Source organism: Halichoeres trimaculatus, unplaced genomic scaffold, assembly GCF_033239565.1.
Source record: "Halichoeres trimaculatus isolate MK-OKI-2021-1 unplaced genomic scaffold, fHalTri1.1 fHalTri1_scaffold_13, whole genome shotgun sequence".
Taxonomy (NCBI): domain Eukaryota; kingdom Metazoa; phylum Chordata; class Actinopteri; order Labriformes; family Labridae; genus Halichoeres; species Halichoeres trimaculatus.
In genome coordinates, this window is record NW_027437191.1 from 25,657,520 (window position 1) to 25,679,948 (window position 22,429).

Here is a 22,429-nt window from a genome sequence, read left to right on the forward strand (position 1 = left end):
CAAATTAATAATCTGTAGTCCCTCGTGTACATGGAAACTTTGTGTCTCTTGCTCCAAGTTGTTGTCAACAACTTTTCCTGTACACATGCATGTTTCCCCTCATGTCAGTAATCCCAAATCAAACCTAAATCTGTGTGCACTCTTCTCTGTTTGTACGTTAATGTCACAAAGACCAGCGGTTCTTAAATCACAGTCCAGATCCAAACACAGGGACTGAAATTTAAGAATCTCTGGTGCAGATTTTGCAGAAACCTTTGCAGAAAAAAAGACGTACACATGTCTTCACAGACATCGTGTATTCTTTTGTGAGGTTTGCAATGGAGAAAGGAAAGTGATCATTTAGATCTTCATTGTATAATCAGTACTGGAGAGTTTCATAACCAGATTTGTGTGACTGCTGTTTGTCAATTCAGCTACACGAGCTGGATTGAGGTCATGGACAGTCTGCTGGATGTCAGCTGGTCCATGTTGTGGTTTGTTAACAGGGACGGAAACTACAAATCTTTCAGCGAGAGGCTTATTATTTCCAGAATTAATCTCCAGAAAAAAGTTTGTTGGATAGGAACAAGCAAAATTTGCTTTAGTGACCTGAATGGATGCAAAGAAAGTGTGTAAGAAAGGCAATTTTCTTAAAAGCTTTAAAATCTAGCTCAAAGAAGGAGCTGGCTGTGAAACAGACTGAAGACAGCCTTCTTTACATTTTCAACAGCAAATATTAAAAATAAGTGACACATTTGAGGAGATTTCTTTGGAAAATACTTTATACACAGGGGGCGCCAAAATGATTGTAGATCTGAAGTTGCTCACTGCAGCTTTTATTCCATTGTGCACTGAGATATTTCACTTTTGTAAATGATTTATCGAAATATTTATGGTTCCAGTACATCTGTGTTCAAAGTTATTCCCCTTAAAAAAGTAATGTGCAAAACCAAAATATGAAGAGTTAAGCCAAAAAGAAGTTGCTTCATTGGATGAAACCTGACTGGAAAAAGCTGGTTTATTCCGTTGAGGCTTAAATACTTTTCTCTATCCGTCATGTTCAGGGTTGATTTTACGTCTTAATTTGATATCAAAATCTCAACCCTTTGACTTTTAGAACTAAAATTTGAGATCAAATTTTCAGACCTGTTCATTTCATGCATCTTTGAACCATTTCCTCTCTCAAACCTATTGTTTTTCTTTCATTGAGATCTAAAAACCAAAAAGAAATGCTGTATTATGATTTTAGAAATAGATGCCTTTATTGATTTTGGCCTTTCTTTGCAACCATAAACAGGTCACAGCCAAAATTCACCAAAGTTTTTATGGTCCCTCCCTGTTTGTGTTTCTTCTGTGAGTTTACCCACTGTGGTAAGGTAACGCTGTGTTGTTCTGTTGTGTGTTGTGTCAGTGTGTTGTTGCATGAGTTGATGACTGCGGCTGTTGGCCACATGAGCTCAAACAGAGGACATTTTTGTGTTTAAAATGGCCTCTCTCTCACACATCTGTAGTTTGGTTTGTCTTGTGTTGTTTTCCTCCAACAGTGAACTTCTCAAACTTCACCCTGGAAGTGTTGACTGTTGGGAAAAGTCTTTTTCACTAAACATTCAGATACACTCGTCTCCTGAAGCTGCAGGAGTAACTGTGTTTGCTTTTTCTCTTTACAGTCGCCCCTCCGTCAGATTTAAGGTTTAAGATTTTAAATGAGAACACAGTGCAAATGACCTGGACTAGACCACAGATGAGGATACAGGGCTACAGAATACAAGTGACCTCAGACACAGGTGGGTGCTCATTAAACCTGCGAGTTATGTCCTGCTGAGCCTGTAACATTACAAGTGCCATAAACTCACTTAGACATCAGTCTGCCCGGCAAGACCCAACACTCCCCGCAATTATCTGGAGATTTCTGCAGACACATGTTTGGCTCCAGGAGCTCTAATGATAAAAGAAAAAGGGAAAAGGAAAAACATTATCACTGCCATGGAAAATTGTCAGCATTGGTTTAACTCAGGAGTGTAGATCTTAACAGCCTTCACAGTCCATTAAACAGCTGGGACGGCTTTGAAAATAAGAGCTATCAGCTGACACTTACAAAAATACTCAAGGCTGAATATTGAAAAATGTGGGAGGATCTTCTGTGAAGCATATGTTACAAATTACATCCTTGTGAGAGAATACGCTTAAATGCCAATAGTTTGTGTTCACATTTTCTGTTTTTGGTCTGAGGGTATTTCATTACCAGGATTTCTAAGAAAGAAAAACCTTAGCGCTACAGTGTAATATTACATTTTTGATAACAATGTGCATTAATATGGTTGTTTTAAGTAAACAGATTACTAAAAAGTTTAGTAGTTTTCAATTAAATCCAAACATTTTAGCAGACTAGTGTCAATTTACACATAATGCTAATGAGATGGTAGCTATTTCAACTCAACTATTTATTGATTACGTGACTAAAAAAATGTATAAACAGAAGTATCACGTTCTTAAGTATCTTAAATTAATTTAAGATGTCACATTTCTTAATTTTAAATATTTTTTGTATGATTGGATTAATTTTAATTGCTGCCCTTTTATATACCAAATTTTCATTATAAGCTAACAAGCTAACTTAGCTACATTTGACTATGTAACCATTTAGGATTAGCATTGTTACTTTATCTAACAGCCTTTAATTTAACAATGCTTTAAGCTTAAAAATTTACAATCAACAACTGTTTTCCACTGTTACATTTAGCCCAGTGGTGAACCACGAAGCTAGCTTGAATAAGAAAATCATTTGTAGTCTTCAATGTGTGCCCTAGACTTCAAAAATCAGCCAGTTTAGCTCACAATTTAACAACCATGAACTATTAAATGTATGTTTCATGTAAGCTAAATACAGTTTTTTTTCAGTTGCTTATCTATGAATTAGCCTGTTAGCTTTGCATTCAGTCACAGCCAGCTGTAAAGCTTACATCAAACCTGCCAAGTAACTAACAGAGCTAGTTATGAAATACATATTTAATCTTAATTACTGTTAGTATTATTTACTTTGAACTGACCTATCTAACTTATAAACTAGTTTGATCCTGCATGTTGTAAATTAATTGCTAACTTACTTAAGCCGTTGTTAGCTAAATTAACTAACTTGTGTTTTCATAATAAATATGCCTGGTGTAACTGTTAGCTGCCAGCTAAACCACAGGGTATAACAGAGCAAATATAAATTTTCAAATTAAACTACCGTCAGATTGAACTGTTGGGAAAAATTATACTTAAAAATATGAAAAGAGTTCTTTGGGTAGGACACTTATGAGCTAAGTAGCCAACTGAACCACAGGGGTGGAGTTGGTTTCGCATTTAATGCCAAGCCTTATAACCATAGACACAACAAAGATTATGATGAAACTAACTCTTTATTATGTCTACGATTATAACCAATGGCCAAATGGCTTGTATCAAATATCAAACTAACTTTAGCCTAGTAGTTAAGTGTCAGAGCCAAGGTAAGCTTGTGGAGTGCCATTTAGTTTGTGTCTAGTGTAAACATTATGTACTTTTAATGTGGCTAATCAACATTATATGACTGATATATAGTTGTGTGTCATACTTACACCCAATCACTGTCATGTAGTTATACATACTTTTGTCTAATTAGCTGACAGCACACATGTTAGCTTAAGTTAGCTTAATTTAGCATAAATTCTATGACGCAGTCCATGGTTAGCTCACATACTTGATTCACTAACTTTATAGTAAAACAGTACCTACTGGTTCCTTTCAAAAGATAAGAAAATATTTTAATGGACTGACTTAGATTAAAGGTTTTTCTGCAATAAAAGTCCTGTCATCCAGCTAAATGCACATTAGAAATCTCTGTTTTGAATCTTCTAAATTCCTTCTGATTCTATGTTTGACTCTTTAAGAACTTGGTTTGAATTTTTGAAATCAAGTGTTTTCATTTATAGTAGCGTGGAAAGTTTTCATTAAATTGAGTCATACTGTTGTCCTGTGTTTACACAACTTCTTCAGTCCCCAGGTCAACACTCAGATCAGGTTTTTTCTGAAGCCCCATTTTGACTTCAGTTGAAATGAAGTAATGCTACAGTTTCCTAATGGCTTCCCTCTGACTTTTGTGCATTCTTTGTAGGAGAAATAACAAAAGAACTCACTCTGCCTGCATCTGCAACCAAGACCTCCATCTCAGACCTGATTCCAGATGTGGATTATGGAGTAACAATATCTGCGTACATTGGATCAGAGGAGAGTCTACCCATCTCCGGCCAGATTACAAGTGAGTCACCTTGTCCTTGATGTGTCAGTGTGAGTGTGAGTATTTTAAAAAATTGTACACTGATTGGCACTTTTTGAGGTCTGTGAAGAGAATCTGGTTGGGGTTCAAAACCAAAAAGATACAATGACAAAAGCCTAAAACTTACTGATAAAGCTACATCTTACATCTGAGAAAGAAAAAAAAATTTACTTCAGAAAAGATCTTAATGATCACTATATGTTGTAATTTCATTTTTGATAATGAAAACATCAGTTGTCAGACTGTATCTAGTATCTATGTAGCTTGGACTGAAAACCTGATGGGACAAATCCCAGGACTTCCACAACATGAAAACACTGTTTTACATCCAACCAACTGGAAAAAAAACATCAGACATGTTTTTATGTAACATTTTATATTCAAGGCCTCTGCTAGGAGTTTAAACGGGTTATGTAACAGTCTGAAATGAAAAGCAATGCCTTTTTATGATCATAAAATGCAAACCAAACCATCATCCAATACACTGACAACTTCTTTATTCTGATATTTAATGCCTGCATCTGCTGCTGAGGGTTAGGTGTCAGAAGGTGAAATGTTCACATCTGGTGAGACGTTTGACAGTTAAAAGAAAAACTGCAAGTGGAGAGTCAGCTTCGGAGGAATTGGAAAAAGTTTGCGCCACAAAAATGAACTGCAAGCCACACCACTGCTCCTCGATACACTTCGAGGTTGAATGGATTAACATTTTGAGCCCCCGCTGAACAAAGCATAAAAAGTTTCCATCACAAAACAATGAAAACCCACAAAATTACAGCTTCTTATTTTTCTATTCTTTGAAAACTGGAAGCTTTAACAGTCAAAATTAGCTTGTAACCACCGATACTTACAGTTTGCACACAGGACATAGAATTTAAGTGACTGATCACATGTGAAAATAAAAGAATAGTAGTGACCCAGATTTCCAGCAGTGACTGAAGTCTTCATTTTGGTCACAGTGGTAGTTTGTAGGGACGTCTGCTTGGCGTGCTGCAAACAGTGATGATCTGAAATCCCACTGAGCTTTGCAGATTTACTAGAAATCTGTCGGTAACAGAGACATCAGCTTGTTAGTCCTTCACGTATGTCAGGTTTGAGAGGAGAAAGAATTGCGCTTGAAATGTATAAAAACCAAGAACTGGTTTAAAGATCTGCAATTTATCTAACATAAAAAACAGTCATTGTAACTGAGAGAAGTAATGAAAAAGACTACATTTTTAAAAACAGACTGTACAAAGTTTCTCTAACTGTACATTTACGTGATTGTTCCTCAGTTGAGTCCAGTGGCGGCACAAGAGGAGCTCCCAGGAAACCAGACGCCTCCGATTCTGCCAGTAAGTCATTAATATTACATTCATTTTAAACTTGAATTTGACGAGGGCCATCGCTCAATGAGTCACAGACTTTTGCCTCTGTGAGTTTTCCACTTTTCGCTCTTGGACTTTCTTTCTCACTGCTGGGCGGTGTCCATCAGCGTGAGCTCAGCGAACCCTACAACACCCCTGTGTACAGCCATAATCAAAATTAGGCCCCATTAAATCTCCACAGTGTTCAGTCATCCGTTTGGTAGGCTGTTTGTGCCAGCGTGGAGGAAGCCGCACATGCTCAGTGAAGGGGGTCAAAGGTGGCGCTGGGGAAGCGAGCTGAAGGGAGCCCAGCCCTGATGTGCTGAGAGAAGTGGAAACCATTACAAATTCTGATTTTACAAGAGCGCTGCTGCTGCTGGTGCTGCTGTTGTGGCCCAGTTCTGAAGAGGATGAAGAGCTGGCTGTTTTTTCCTTATTCTCACAAGAGGAATAATTTTATGCTATATACCCTAGCTTCTCCCTGCAAGCCTCCTCTGTAGACATCCAAATAAGTCTATACCTTAATGCAGCAGCAAAAAGTCAGTGACATCCCCATCTGTCTTCTTTTTTAGCTGCTCACCACCTTTAAACACTTCTCCTGCAAACGCCACCCAACTGCCCTCCTCCCACCTGATCTGACTAAACTGTTTTGAGACGTGAGACAGAAAGTCTGCTGCTACAAGGTGCATGTGTGAGCAGCAAGTTTCTGAAAATAGGGGCTCATGGAGGCTTTACAGCTCTGTCAGAAGTTTTCAACAACCCAGAGAAGAAAAATCAAGCTTTGAACCAGCTTTTAGGATTGAAGTCATTTCATGTCTGAGCATTTTGCCAGTTTTTCATTTGATTAATAAAACAACCCATCAAAACTGCACTCTTGCAAAAACCCACTGATGACTTTTCCAGTGGTGGACAAATGAGTATGTAAAGCTTGTTCAATTTAGGCAACTAAAAGTGCCACATGTTTCCAAATTGAAGCCTGGAACTAAACGCTGGATTGCGATCAGCTGCAGTATTTTCCAGGGGGATGAAAAGCAAGGCTTTCACAGGATTTGTGTGGCAGTGGCTGTATAGAAAGGAAGGCAAAACATTTGGGAGTATGCAAGTGAATGCATCATTAAGTTTTACTTGACATGCACCTGCTCAAAGATGTCACAATGAGCCAAAAGCATTGTTTCCTGCTCTTACAACATTTCCAGTATCACCATACTTAAGCAGAGCATCCCAACTCCTTATTTGCAATAGGCACAGTCATCTGCTGCTCAACATTATTTCTGCTCCAAATCCAACATAATATGTGTGGATTGAGAAGTTCCACCAGCTTGCCTAGACGCCATATCCCCTGCAGCTATTCATACACGTGTTTAATTCTGCTGAAAAGATGAGCACACAGAGCTTAACTGAAATCGATTAGCAGCGTAGGAATCTGGTTAAAGTAATTCCCAAGTGATACATTTTTCCCTGGATGTAAAAGGAAAAAGCATCCTCTCCTCTGCATCCTCTCACTTCTGTCCCCTAGAATGCTCCTTCAGCGCCATCGCCGATCTCGTCTTCTTGGTGGATGGCTCCTGGAGCGTGGGCCGGCCAAACTTCAAATACATCCGCAGCTTCATCTCAGCCACGGCTGGCGCCTTTCAGATCGGAGAGGACAAAACCCGCGTGGGTGTGGTTCAGTACAGCGACGACCCTCGGACAGAGTTCAACCTGAACACACACATGACCAGACCAGCTCTGCTGCGTGCCATCGGGTCCATGCCGTACAAGGGAGGAGAGACCAAGACAGGTACCAGGTTTTGAAACCATTTCTGACTCACTGGTTGGTTAATATCCAGGTTCTGGCAATCTCCTTGTTTCTGTGTGCAGAACAAGTTTGATCTTTCAAAAATGCATCTGAATTGTTTATTTTGAAGCTGGCTGTTGCATCAATTCAGTGATTAGAGGAACAATAACAGTCTTTTTAATTCATGCACAGGCAAGCTGATTATTTTGTTAGCTGATTACTTGAGTGACGCTACCACTGAGCTCAATCTCAAACTGGCAACTAAAGTATGATGTAAAACATGTTTTTATGACAAGAAGGAAAAGTGTAAAACACTTTTTGCATTCACTACATCTGTTTAATAGTCTCATAAATGAAACTATCTTATCACGAGTTCCTCTGTCCTCTTCAATATTCACTTTTATGTTGATAAAATATTACAGCTTGATGATGATAGAAGTGGAATTATCTGACTGTGCACTGTTCCAACCCTGTGACCTTCCGTCTCGTAACTCCAGGTGACGCCCTGAACTTCCTCCTGACAAACACGTTCACTGAGGAGGCCGGCACCAGGAGGGGTTTCCCCAAAGTGCTGGTGATCATCACAGATGGCAAATCTGAGGATCCAGTGGAGAGTTACGCCAGGCAGCTCCGGAGCAGGGGGGTGGAGATCTTTGTCCTCGGTACGAAGCCAGAACAAGTTTATTACGTTCCACTTATAACATTTTTCCATCGCTCTTTAATGCTTTTGAGCGCCGTGATGTAATAACAGAAGGCAGAAATTCCTTCATCATTAATATGACAAACGAGTGATAGCAAGTTCCCTGTGTGTTTACACCCAGGCCTCCCTGTCAGACTTTCCACAGCTTTTGGAGGGAGAAACAGGAGTGGGCTGTTGCTATGGTGTTAAAAAAAGCTGTTTGGTGTTTAATAACACCAGATCATCTGCAGGCACTGAGGGAAAAGTGTCCAAGTGAATGTTAATGGCCACGTCTTAGATTAAAAAGTGTGAATGTAATTTACTAAAAGACACACCTGATACTTAAAAAAAAAAATCCAAAAACTCATCCAAAAAATCAACTTGTCAAGTTTTATCAGAGAGAAATAAAATCATTCTGGGCCTATCTAAACTCTCTCACATCTTCTTCAGGGAGTTCCAGGTCTAGTCTGGACCCTGATCAGGCACCAGTTTTTTGTGTTCTGACCACCAAAGAACTGACACTAGACTTGAAAAACCAGTTCCAGGGCAGCATTAGCTCCTCACTTGGCATGAAAAAGGAACATCAGGGGCTGGAGGCGGGGTTAGCGCTGCCAAAATTACACCACCCAAAACTTTGTTGTGGCTTAAAACAGCCTGAAGTAAAATTAGATAAAATCAAATAATTTTCAGTCAGGGGAGGGTTAGAAAAATCGCGCTGCCAATTACCATTTGGAAATGTGATATAAAACCCTGTGGGGAACAGAGATTAAGAAGCGTTCCTGCCGCATTCAACATGTATTTAGTGGAAAGTCATCTTCTCTTCTTCCAGGAACCGTTTAAATTTTCTCTCTAGTCAAAATAGTTGAAGAGTTAAGGTAATTTAAAGAGCACTTGTTAAGTGGGAACGCCAGTGCTTCGATTAGTTTTAAGTGTTGTGGGAAAAACGGTACACTTTCCAGAAAATAATGTCTCGCATACAATAATAAAAAAAAAAAAAGAAAAAAAAAAAGGAAATTCTCACAATTTGACTTTTTCTGAAATTTCTGACATAAGGAACAGAAAAGTCTAAAAACGAAATATTCTGACTTTGATCGCTGAACTTCTGGAGTGAATTCTACAAAAAAAAAAATAAAATAGAATTCAGAACTTGATTTATATCTCAGAAACCTTGGAGAAAAATGTAAAATTTTGTGATTTGTCGTGATAAACCTAAAGCTTTTTTTTTTTTTTTTAACCAGATATTGAAATCAGAACCCACTTTTTCCTAATGTGTTTTTTTTTTTTTATTAAAAAATTTGAAGTTAGAATCTCAAGACAATAGTAAAAAGTCTGTGAATAAAGTAAGGGTTTCTTGTCCTAGGTCAGATTTTCCACTCAAACCTCAAAATTTAATAAAAAAGAAGTTTAAAATTCTGGGATTCAGGTCTAAATTGAGAGTTTAATATCAGAACTCAGACTCAAATCTTAGAAATCCCAGAAAGTTCAAACCATTGACTCTGTTCCCAAAACTGCCAAAGATTTTTTCATGATTCTTTTTTAGAGTTACTTTATTACTCAAAAGTCTGTCTATGTAATAAAATAAAATAAAATATAATATAATAAAATATAATATAATATAATATAATATAATATAATATAATATAATATAATATAATATGATATAATATAATATAATATAATATAATATAATATAATATAATATAATATAATATGATATAATATAATAATATGGTATAATATAATATAATATAATATAATATAATATAATATAATATAATATAATATAATAATATGGTATAATATAATATAATATAATATAATATTATAATATGGTATAATATAATATAATATAATATTATACAATATTTTATAATATAATATTATACAATATTTTATAATATTTTTATGATATTATATTTTGTTATTCTATAGAATAGAATGGAATGGAATAGACAATAGACAGCACTAAAATACAAACCTTGTCATGCATAAAAAAATATATATTACACACAAAATAAAAATAGAGGTAAAGTGAAGCCTCAAAATGAGCAGAATATGTCCCCTCTTTAAAGTTGAACTCCAAGTTTTGTTGTGGGAGGAAAGTATAAATTCTCTGTTCTGTAGAGGCTGACAGCTCCACTTGTCGTGTCTGGATTGTAAAACCTTAAAATGGACTCAGACTTGTTTCATATTTACAGCCCATGCTGTCACATTTTCCATCAGCCTTGCTGTTTCTTGTTGACTCACTGTGAATCCAGCTGTGGAGCTTTTAATTTGCTAATGTGGAAAACAAATTTTCACTTTTTTAAAGCACAGTTGCTCGTTTTGTCCAGTATTTTTTGAGACAGATGACATCTCATGCAGTAATCCTGTAATTATGACTGTCTCATTTTTATTTTCTCTCAGGCATCCAACAGGCCGACTCAGAGGAGATGAAGCTCATGGCCTCGACTCCCCACAGAAGACACATCTTTAATGTCGCCAACTTTGACATGATAAAGACTGTGCAGAAAGACTTCATTACTCAGGTGTGCGGCGGCGTCGACGATCAACTCAACTCACTTGTCAGCGGAGAAGAAAGTAAGAAGTACTACTTTTAATCTTTTACATACACCTGTGTGGATGAAGACTTGATGCCTTTATCATTCACTAAGTTTTACTCTAAAATTGAGAAGATTAAACCGCTTACAGACTTAAACATTAACAATAAAGTGACAACAAGCTGTCTGCAAACCCAGCTTAAGATTGGTGACTGGGAAAAAGTGTGCTCATCTTGGCCCAAAAGTAACAAAATCCATCCATGTCTGTTTTTAATTCAGTTGTTGAACCAGCCTCCAATCTCCAAGTCCTGGAGGTGGCCTCAAAGTCCATCCGAGTTACATGGGACGCCTCAATTGGAGAAGTTTCTGGATACAAGGTGCAGATGATCCCCATGATGACAGGCAGCAAGCGGCAGGAGCTTTACGTGGGCGCTGGCCAGACCTCAGTGGTGGTCAGAGACCTTTCTCCTGACACAGAGTACCAGATCAGTCTGTACGCTCTGAAGGGTCTGACACCAAGTGATCCAGTCATGGTCATGCAGAAGACAGAGCCAGTGAAAGTGTCAGTGGGTGAGTACGAACTTGGTCCAATGGTCAAGGTAGTTTTACATAAAGACTGATAACAAAAATCTTTAAAAATATACCCATAGGTCAAGGGAAGTGTGCTCTTGTAAGTACAGATTCAATGCATTGCTACATTCACAGCAATAAGTCTTTTGTTCAGAAAGTGAGCTTTCTGGAGTCTTCATACAGCTTTACATTCAATAAAAACTCAGAATAACTGAAAAAAATGTCAGTTTGGTATTTCTAATCAAATTTTGCAAAGGGATGGAGGAGATAGAATGATATTGGGGAGGAAGATATAGGGAAGACAGCATGAAATTAAAACTCATAAGAAGCTTTTCTATCAGAAAATACAAACAAAAAAGAACTGATCTTTCTATAGTCAACCAAGACAAATAAAACTCCACCCTTTCAAAATAGTAAGCCTTCATGTTAATGGCACAAAAGACGCCAACACTGACAGACTTCACACTCCTGAGTCTTCAAACAGCTGAAGTCAGGCATTGAATGCAATCGGCAGGCCACAGTTTTCCCTAAATGTGCGTCCGCTCTGACCCTCTGAAGATTAAAGGTGTTAAGATATTGTTCAGGTATCATGCGCCTTCATTGAAACCAATCACTGACACCTTTTTGTTTATTTCCCAATCCAGAATGTTCCCTCGGCGTGGATGTCCAAGCTGACGTTGTCCTCCTTGTTGACGGATCCTACAGCATTGGTTTGGCCAACTTTGCCAAAGTTAGAGCTTTCCTTGAGGTGCTGGTGAACTCCTTTGACATCGGGCCTAATAAAGTCCAGATCAGCTTGGTCCAGTACAGCCGGGATCCCCACACTGAGTTCTACCTAAACACTCACCACGACCTGAACGCTGTGGTCAAAGCTGTGAGGACTTTCCCGTACCGTGGCGGCTCCACCAACACCGGCAGAGCCATGACTTACGTGAGAGAGAAGATCTTCCAGGCTGTCAGAGGTGCACGTACCAACGTCCCCCGTGTCACCATCCTCATCACTGACGGGAAGTCGTCTGACGCCTTCAGGGACCCAGCGACCAAACTGAGGAGAGCTGACGTGGAGATCTTTGCAGTGGGTGTGAAGGATGCTGTACGAGCAGAGCTGGAAGCCATCGCCAACTCACCTGTGGAGACACATGTGTACACAGTGGAGGACTTTGATGCTTTTGAGAGGATTTCCAAAGAACTCACTCAGTCCATCTGCCTGAGGATCGAGCAAGAGCTTCAAACCATCAAGAAAAAAGGTAAGTGGGTGTTTGCTTTTTATGCTGATGACACAGTGCTGTGAGTCCAGCTTCTTTAGCAGTCTACTGTTATGAATCATTTTTTGATGGTTTTGAGGGACATTAGAAAAAGGAAAAACATACCTAACCCTAATCCTCACCTTTGGACTTTCCTGCTTCTTGTTCCCTCTTTGAACATTTGCTTTAATCTTAACCATTTGGGCATAAAACAAACTCCAACTAGGATCTGTAGCTCTGATCTTGGTGAGTGTGTTAAACAGAAAATAAGGCTGATGTAGACTCTTTTTCTCCTCCAAGAGGCATGTTTATTGGTTGGACATTGTGAATCCTTCACCATCTGGTGAGAGTAGTGTCCAGAGCAGCCCTAAAAACAAGTTTAGGGGTGTAGTATAAAAAGCACTTTTGGCTGTTTTCATTGGTTTCAATTCAAGCTGGTTCTTCTGCAAAGTAGAAAAGTTGGATTCGCAAACGCTTTGGTTTGAGTTGTTTATAACTAGTCCTCTGTACAAAACACTTTTATACCTACAGTCATAAAATCACAAGTTATGAACATACAAACATAATTCAAAAGGCTGTATTAGTGGCTTTGGTTTCCCAATTGTTGAGGGTATTGATGATAGTCTTAATTTTGTACTTGCACCCATTTTTTGGCCTTCATACATGTTGTTCTGAAAGCAGCTGGGTGCAGAGCTCTTTGTTTTGGAAAGTTAGAGTCATGTTCAAGGCCCATCACAGCTGGAGATGGGTGATGTTAGCAGTAATCGAAGAGAAACGGTCTGCTGGTGTTGGTTTATCCATCTTTTAAGCTTAATTTTAGGATTTTGCTCTTGTTTTTTACACCTGAAGTCTTTGAAACCTTCATGGCATTGCAGCCTTTACTGCCTGGATTCAAACCAACTTAAAAAGAACTATACTATTTTGATTAAAGAGTTTGATGTTTCATCTGTTAACATTAAGGATGCAGGCTTTGTGACCTTTCCTGCAGCCAGCCACTAGTGGGGGCTCCACACGATCTGGCTTCACATTTTGGGAGCTGTCCTGTTGCCCTTTATTGTTTGAAAAAAAGTCAAAGATTAAAAAAAACAAACTCTTTGCATCTCTGGATGGGCGCATTATATCCATTTGATGGCGTTTTCCATCAGATAACCACTGTTAACCATTGTGGTTTAAACCATTTAGTATGTTTTTGTATTGATATTCATTGATATTGAAACCACATTGAATAATTAATTACTACAGTCAATCTAACCACCCCACCATCCTCTGGAGAATGATACCAACAGTCTCTCACATGCCTCCAATTACTGCTTTTCACTTTTCTGAGCAACTTTTCCTTTTCATCCACTCCTCCTCCTCTTTGCCTCAATGTGTTCAACACATGTCCACCTTTTGATCTTCGAGGGGCAGAGAGAGTTCCTGCATGTGGAAACATTAGAAGTGGGTCAAACAATGGTTGAAGGGACCTCTTAGCATGAGCCGAAGCTCCAGATGACTCTGTTATTACGGCACCAAGACGATCCAGACTGTCAGGTGTGCTGTCCGTCACGAAGCCGTAAACAAAGCTTGACTCTGAAATGCATTCTTTGTCCTGAAACTATTAACCGCCCCCTGAACATCTGGTCGTCAGGTTTCAACAGGCCAGAATAGTTCCTCAGGAAAGCTGTTTCACCAACTTAGGGCCAAATATTAATCGCTCAGGGCCTCGGCCAAACGCAGCTTCCAGGTCTGCTAACGTAACTTTGGTTGCAAATTATATAATACTTATATAAGAATAACTATATATCAGTTTAATAAAATGGTGGAGGAGTCTCTGTAAGAAGCAGATGCAGCGCTAAAAGCATGTTTTAGTGCAACCTCAGAGAGGAGTTTGTTCTACGGATGCTGTTTGAAAGACAGAGCTGTCAGATGGTAATAGATTGAACATTTTCAAAAGATGCCTCAAAGGTCCAGCATCCTTCTTTGCTTCATTTTTCAAGATATCTGATTCATTGTACAACAAGTTACATTCTGTGTCTTAAAATAAAATTTCTAATAGTTTGGTTTTAAAAGTATTTGGATGTGTAGATTAAAGATTTCTTTACTTACTCCTTATTTTGGGTCTTTAATGTCATAATTGGTCATAACCTCAGCTCAAAACTAAATTTTCTATCTCTGGTGTTTCAGTGTAAAGTGTAACCTTGTTAACTGGAGACTATAAGCCCACAATCTCTGACACATTCAACTGAAGGTCTCCAGTTAGCATGGTCACTCTTTTCTCCATATCACTGATCACTCTGTAGAGGTTGTGGTCCTGTTAAAATTTGATAGAACAGCCAGACTTTTTTTGTGCTGTGTTAGAATCCAAAGTTTAAAGAACGCTAACTCGTCTGGATTAATGGAGCTCATTGCTGCTTCTGTTGCTGAAATTTGTGCGCATTTTAATGACTTTTAATGACTTTCTCCAGCCTTAGAGTTATGAATTATTAGGTATAATCATCAAACAGAAAAAAAGATACTTAATTTATCTGATGTGTTTAAAATGAGTCTACCTATGGTCACATTCCCAAATGAATCTGGTGTAATCACCTTAGGGGTCAACCAATCAAACATATTCAGTTTGCTGGGTCTACTGTAAAACTGTGTTTACATTTTTGCAATAATGAATGACATATTATTAATAGTTTTGGATTTGGAAGAAATTTTGCAACCCCCACTTTGAAAACCACTGGGCTGGACAATGGCCTCCCGCTGGTATCTGGATGAGCTACAAGTTAGCAGGAGTCCAATCTTGTAACATATCCCTTTGGAAACCACTAGATGATGTCATTGAGGCTATGTCCACGTTTTTCACAGTTTATCTCACTTTATTTATCCCATTAGAGAATTATGAGCCTATAAATTGAGAAGTGTATAGTTCATTTTTGTGAATGATAGTCCCATTTAGGGACATAAAGTCAATAGAGCAAAGTATACTCTGGAAGGATCTAATTGTGATTGATAGCTTATTGCTTTTTTGTTCCTCTTCTCATACATGGTCTGTGTTCTAATCTTGAATCATTGTGAGAAATAATAGAAGGTTGCAAGGTGCGAGAAAAAAGCAGCTTACTCTTTGGGTCATGAATTCTCTTCTTGTAGCTTTTGTTTTCACTTTAGGATCCTTAGCGGCTAAAGACTTAGCTAGAGCTTCTAAACCATTGATTGATGTTTTCTCAGGGGGGAAAAAACTTGATCATTTACGTTTGATTGAAATTGAAGAGAAACATAAAAGAATCTGCTTCATGGGTAGTTTATCTGTTGTACTCATTATGTTTCTGTCCTTGTCCTCTAGGCCTGGTCCAACCCAGGGCCCTGTCCTTCTCCGAGGTCGGCTCCAGAAGCTTCAGGACCACCTGGGAAATCGATCCCAGCAACCCTGAGTCCTTTTTGGTTCAGTTTAAGCCAGCAGATGAAATCGATGGGCACTACATCTCCATGTCCGTGCCTGGAGACACACGCACCGCCCTCCTCCCCCACCTTACCCCTCTCACCCGCTATGAAGTCAACGTCTTCGCCCAGTACGACAAAGGGGACAGCCTGCCTGTGAGCGGCTATGAGACCACTTTAGAGGGTATTTATGGTCTGCTTAAAATTTTAATCTTATACTCTATTTATTCTATAAAAGCTGTAACATAAGACTTCCACATTTGTTGCAGAGCTCGGCTCAGTGCAGAACCTCAGAGTCTCTGAAGAGACTACCAACAGTTTCAGGGTGTCATGGCAGGCAGCACCAGGAGACGTAACTCGCTATCGGTTGACATATGAACCTGTTGGGGATGAACGCACAAGGCTGGAGACGTCTACAGTTGGAGCAGAGACGACCATCGTCCTGCAGGAGCTTCTGCCTAAAACCACCTACAGGGTCACCGTCACCCCTGAGTACAGCTCAGGGTCCGGAGTCCCGCAGCAGACTGATGGCACCACCAAGGAAGGTGAGCACTGCTGCATTTTACACTCTTTCAAATGAAAAGTAAGATTTTATTGTATGTGTGTAGCTCTGAGGTGCAGAAACCTGAGGAGCTGGTTAAGTCACTGGTTCTGATCCACAACAGGTGCCTGCACATCTGGTTATGACTTTGTCCTGTGTGACAATAAAAAACGATAAAAACCTTTAAATCACTAACAAAATGGAATATAACATATTCAGACTCCAAGCTGACTTTATTTAAAGACCACAGTGGAATAACTTTGGGCCTTATCCTGACGAACACAGCAGAGTTTTTAGATGTCGTCATCTTGTTTGGCCCTTTGCTTTGAGTCCAAAATTTCTTGGGAGTTTCAGGAGTTTCTGACCCCCAGTGAAAAGTGACCTCTGCAGTGTTAGTACAACCTACCACCCATCGAGCTGCACGTCAGATCTGTGCTGCCTTACAGGGAGAGGAATGAAAAACAGAAGGAAGCACAGAGAAAGAGGCGTCAGCTGGGTCAGGATGCACTCTGAGGAGATAAACACTGTAGGCACAGAGATGAGGGTTATTTTTCATGAGAGTAATGAACCAAAATATTGTTATCTGTCTTCTATTTTGTGGAAGGTCATCTTACAGCCTCAGTGGTTCAAAAGCATTCAGATCAAAGAAAAAAAGGAAGAAATTTACAAAAATTGGGTGATCATTTTTTTTCTTCATTTGTATTAAATAAATTGTCCAAGCATTCAATAGAATTTAGTTGGTTACCAGCTATGAGTTGCATTACTTTTGCCCCAATTGGCTGTTAATAGTCTACAGTAATTTATAATTAACTTTTCATAGCAAAGTACTTTGCACATGTCACCAAAAAATGGATTTAAAGTGAAGCTCTATGCTGTGATTTTTTTTTTGTTATTTTCATACTCAGAGAATCATTGTTCAAGCCTCTGAAATGAGTATTCAGTAGTAAATTCTAAAATTTTACAGGAAAATATTATTGAATACTGTAAAACCCTGTAAATCTGTTATTGTAATTTGCCGCAAAGTTTTCACAGTGACGTACAGTTTGTCTGTTAAAGATAATTGGAGGAAAACTACTGTAAGTTCACAGTTGTTATGCACATGGAATTACTGTTCAAGCCAAGTGACATCCAGTAATTTATTGGGATATAGCACCGTTAAATTCTATAAAATAATGAAAAAATACCGTCAAATAATTTTTTACACCAGTTTACTGTTAAATTTTCACAGAACAGTACTGTACATATGTCAGATTACTGGAGCAAAACTACAGCTTTGTGCTGTAACTTTATGGTTGTTATGCCCATAGAGTTACTATTAAAGCATGTGAAGAGATAATACAGTGTTTTAATGTGAAATATTGTTAAATCCAAGATAAAATAAAAAGGCCTAAAAAGGTCAGTTTGGCGCCCCCTATGGACATGGAATGTAATGGCCAAAATAACTGAACTTAAAACTGACTTAAGTGAAGTGTATTACCTGAACCTGGGAAGTGAAAAGGTAGATTTCAAAAACTGGATCACTTTCAAATAACAACTTCAAAAAACCCTATCAACATCTGAGACCTGAGGAAACCTCCAGTTAGGGATGATGGGAGGCAGTGTCCAAAGATAAATGCCCTTGAGTTAAAATACTTGAAACAAACACTCCATACCCCAGTCCACCATGGAAACAGCCTTTCTGAGCGTGTCTGGGTGTACCTTTCACCTCCAGCTGCTCGACGTCTGAGGTGGATTCTTTCTGTTTTTGATGGTTTATAAAAGGAGGCAGGATTAATCCCAGCTTTCACCTCTTTGACATGAAACACACAGCTGGCTCTCAGATGCACTTATGTTTTTCTTCTCAGTGTATGGCTTACAGTGTTCTTTCCATTAGAATATTTACCATGCTGTGACTTTATCTCAAAACTATGAAACGTTGAAGCCCGGGTCGAATCTTCCGCTGTTGAAAATCTTGGTCACAGGCGACAGTGAGATCACCTCACTCTGCTTTTCTTTTTCTTTTATTGCCTGAGTCCTTTTTGGAAAAATTTAGAGAACATTTTATTTAAATTTGTGCCATTATCATCACTCTGCTGGAAAAATCTCATCGTTGGGCAGATGAAACAATAAAAGATTTGACAGTAACAGGCTTAAGTAGGCGTTAACAGGGAGCTAAGTGGGACACATGAGTCACAGCATTATTTTAACAATTATGTTTCAAAGGAGAAGTGTGTGAAGTTTAAAAGTACATACTGGTAACTGACCAGAGCAAACACAGCTTTGGATAAATGGACACATCATTTTTATCCTCCTGTCCTGCTGAAAGACTGCACACATGAAAAGAATAAGACTCTGAATCCCTGTTTCTCACCTTCCCAGTCAAAGGCTCCCCTCGTGACCTCAGGGTTTTTGAGGAGACTACATCCTCCATGAAGGTGTCCTGGGGGGCGGCGCCAGGGAATGTGCTTCAGTACCGTGTGGCGTACAAACCATCAGCAGGTGGCGCTAGAAAGGAGGTTTCAGTGAAGGGCGACAACACAGCTGCTCTCCTGAAGAACCTGCAGCCTGGGACCCAGTATGACATCTCTGTCAGCGCTCGATACCAGACCGGGCTGGGGGATGCCTTGGAAGGACAGGGAACCACACTGGAAGGTAAGCCAGTTGGATGATTGTTGTGTGAAAGTTGTTGGGGTTGTTTGATCTCAGAAAACACCAAAAAAGACACAGTAACCTGCTACTTCTGGCACGCTGAACACGCTAGCGTATGAATTAAGGTTTTCTTTAAGCCCCCTTTATGTCTCAACCACTGGCTTTATGTAAAGATTTCTATGAAGTTATCTATCACCTCAGCTGTAGTGTTGAATCACTAGAGTAAAGATTTCAGTACAGTTATATATTTCTACAACAAAGATTTTATTTTGAGGTATCTTTCCTCAAAGCAAAGATTTTAGTATTGTTATCTATCTCTACAGCAAAGATTTCTGTGAAGTCATCTTTCCCCGAAGCAGAAATTTTAAATGTAGTAATCTATCACCATTAAAAAAGATCTCAATTTAATCATTTATCACCACAACTAGGGATGGCTACCTTTCACATTTGAAATGATATGGTACCGGTGCCCAGTACTTGGCAATCAGTGTCGCTACTCAACGGTACCAGTTTTCGGTACCTTTGTGTGTTTATGCGGTCATAGATATAAATTTGTTTAATAATAAAATCCCCCAAATTTTCAATTTAATATATTTATTCTTCAACACATAACCTTGCAATGCTGTGTTCATGTCCAGCATGGAAAATTACCTACTCTCCCACTCCCTCACAGTCACAAGGATGTGTTTAGTTACCTTTACATGGTACCATTTGATTTTGTGTCAAACGATACTCGGTACTACAGATGGACTTCGGTCACTACCTATAAAAGTACCTAATTTGGTACTCCTCCCTAACCACAACAAAGATTTCACTGTAGCTCTGCATCATGACAGTAAAAACAACCTTTTTTTAAATTTATCACCTCGGTAATAAATGCAGGTACAGGTGTACCGTGGGTATTTGTCATGTTTCCTCTCTTAGTTCCTCCTCTACTCTGATAATCTGCTGCACACAGCGCTGCAGGAGCCTGAAGCCGAGTTTCCACCAAGCAGTCCGGGTGGGTTCAGTACGTTTTGGCTCAGTTTGGCACAGTTAAGCCTGATCCTGTTTGCGTTTCCACACTAAACTGTGCCCTCTCGTGGTAGGCGGTGTGTAAGCTGGATGCGCAAGCCCCAGCTGGTAAACAATAGCGCGATGCTGTAGCAGCGCGACACAGTTTACCCCGCTAATAAATCCAACGAAGAAGAAAAACGCGACACAGTAAACAAAGAGCAACGATGGAAGACATCCAGTGTTTCGTTCTCTGTGATTGGCATGTAGCTCTCTGATACAAAGTGCTATCAATCTTTGTTTTTAGAGAAGTCTGTGTGCCACCAGGAGAAATGCAGCCGCTGTCAGGGTTAGTGATGATTCTTTTGACCAATCAAAGGTCTGCAGTGTGTGTTGCTCTACTTTCTGAGAGCGGATCGGTTCAGTCTGGCACCCATAAGGGTCCCAAAAAAGTAGGCTGGCTCGTCTCGGTTTTTGGGGATCAGTCCCAGGATAAGTCAGTGGAAATGCCAAAAAAAGTGCGCCGTACGGAGACGAACTGAGCCGGTCTGCTTGGTGGAACGCGGCTTTATTGGTCAACACAGCTGTCAATCATCGTTTTTTTTATAGCATCAAGTCACTGATTGAAACAAAAACAGAACTCAGATCCCTGAGACATGAATCAGCTGTGTCAGAGATAAAAAAAAAATCTGACCAGTGTTTTGAACTAATGGTTTGAAAGACTGTGGTGTCTTGTGGGTTTAATCTTCATCAGCTGACATACATTTTATCTGCAGGAGAGCCTGTAATTTAATACACATCAATTCATTCCTAATGTAAACTCATAAAATAAAACTCCTCAACATAAAGCGAGACATTACTCCTGACTCACTCCTGGCACGCAGCTCTGACTCACACATCCTCCACATTAAACGTTGTTTTATGACGGCTGTGCAGTTCAAGAACCTCGGCTCATGTTGAAGGTTTTACTGTAATTGCTGTGACTAAACCCTGGCAGATGACCAAATCATCAGACGGGCTCTTAAAACAAACATTAATAAAGTCTGTGTTTGAACATGGCTTTCTTTAGCTCCAGAGGAAATGTTCAAGGAGATCCTGATTCGGTCCCCTGAGGGGCTGCAGAGGTCAGGCTTATTGTAACAGGAGAGGAAAAATAAACAGACAGATGAGAGGGGGGAAAGGTGGTGAGAAGGAGGCGGAAAGCTCCGGGTTCTTACACAGGTTTAAAAGTTTGTCAGTATCATAGAGATTTTAGAGAACATGAAGTTCTTTTCAGAGCTTTTGTGTCTCTTCTCTTCCTTTGCATTGGTAGTAGAGCTAGTCTGAGCTTCACAAAGATAAGATTGATTCTGCAGAAGTGGACATTTTTGCTATTTTATCAAATTGCATGCATATGACAGAAGAGATCATGCACGAGTTGTATGATTGCATATCCTTGTATGTTTTTTGGTCAAGACCATGCCACAGACAAGTCAAAATTAGGTTGCACCTGTGTCTATTTTGCCCTCACTTGAGAAGAAAACCCAAAATACTTCAAGTCTTTCACTTGGGGCAAAGACTTGCTCCCCAACCAGAGAGAGCAGTCCTGTTTTCCATCAGAAAACAAGGGCCTTGGGTCTCCAAACCTTAGAAAGTCAGCACCTCTAAGTGTTAACTCTTTAAGTCTGGTCTTTGTGGTGATTAGGAAGTTGAACTAGGTGAATCTATGCTCTAACCTTCACCTTTGATCATGGCCCAGAGGTCATGGTCAATGTCACATTGAGAGGAGTCAGTGGAGGTGGTTTTAGGCATCAGATTAGGATACCTGGACTCTTTCCTCTGGAGGTGTTTTGGGTGCGTCCACTGGGCGAAAAAGAAGGATTTTATATATATAAATATACACATATTCTAGTAACACCTCAGGATCCCCCAGGAGGAGCTGAGAAAATTACTGTAGAGGACGAAATCTGGGTTGGCTTGCTCGGACTGCTGCCCCATCAACCTGATCTTGGATAAGGGAATGAAAACAGACGGATTGATGGAAAATGTGGCCAAAGATATCAATAAGAAGTTTTATAAACAAAGTCGTCAGCATGGCATCCATTTCCAGATGGGAGCATCAGAAAAACACGTTGGCTTCTTAAATAAAGTCCTGGATTTTAGACAACATGTCAGTCTGAGTGGGACTAATATTAGAACCACATCACGACCCTGTATTCTTCCACTTAAAGCACATGGTAACAGATGAGATGAAACCATGATGATGAATGACTACACACAGACTCCTTATAGGTGTTGGGACAGGTTTAATATCAGATGGACTCTTTCAGCTACTGACGCTTGATGTGAAGTATAGTTTGGCATCCTCAAAGTGGTGGAGCAGGTTTTGCTGACCATGGCACCATGGGGGCTCTGTGGAGTCAGCGTCAGAAACAGTGAGCCACACAGGCTGAG

The 22,429-nt window shown here is 39.5% G+C and overlaps 1 protein-coding gene across 2 annotated transcripts in view; it reads left to right on the plus strand.

The window, feature by feature from the left end:
• The window catches only part of col12a1b (collagen, type XII, alpha 1b), a 150,022-nt gene that overhangs the window by 3,557 nt on the left and 124,036 nt on the right, over window positions 1-22,429 (plus strand). For both annotated transcript variants that reach the window (XM_074684633.1, XM_074684632.1), the window contains 11 exons: window positions 1,647-1,763; window positions 4,115-4,258; window positions 5,548-5,607; window positions 7,136-7,399; window positions 7,894-8,058; window positions 10,482-10,655; window positions 10,895-11,185; window positions 11,830-12,432; window positions 15,740-16,018; window positions 16,104-16,379; window positions 18,734-19,006. In XM_074684633.1, coding sequence (XP_074540734.1) covers window positions 1,647-1,763; window positions 4,115-4,258; window positions 5,548-5,607; window positions 7,136-7,399; window positions 7,894-8,058; window positions 10,482-10,655; window positions 10,895-11,185; window positions 11,830-12,432; window positions 15,740-16,018; window positions 16,104-16,379; window positions 18,734-19,006 — 2,646 coding nt within the window. The remainder of the gene's footprint in view (window positions 1-1,646; window positions 1,764-4,114; window positions 4,259-5,547; window positions 5,608-7,135; window positions 7,400-7,893; window positions 8,059-10,481; window positions 10,656-10,894; window positions 11,186-11,829; window positions 12,433-15,739; window positions 16,019-16,103; window positions 16,380-18,733; window positions 19,007-22,429) is intronic.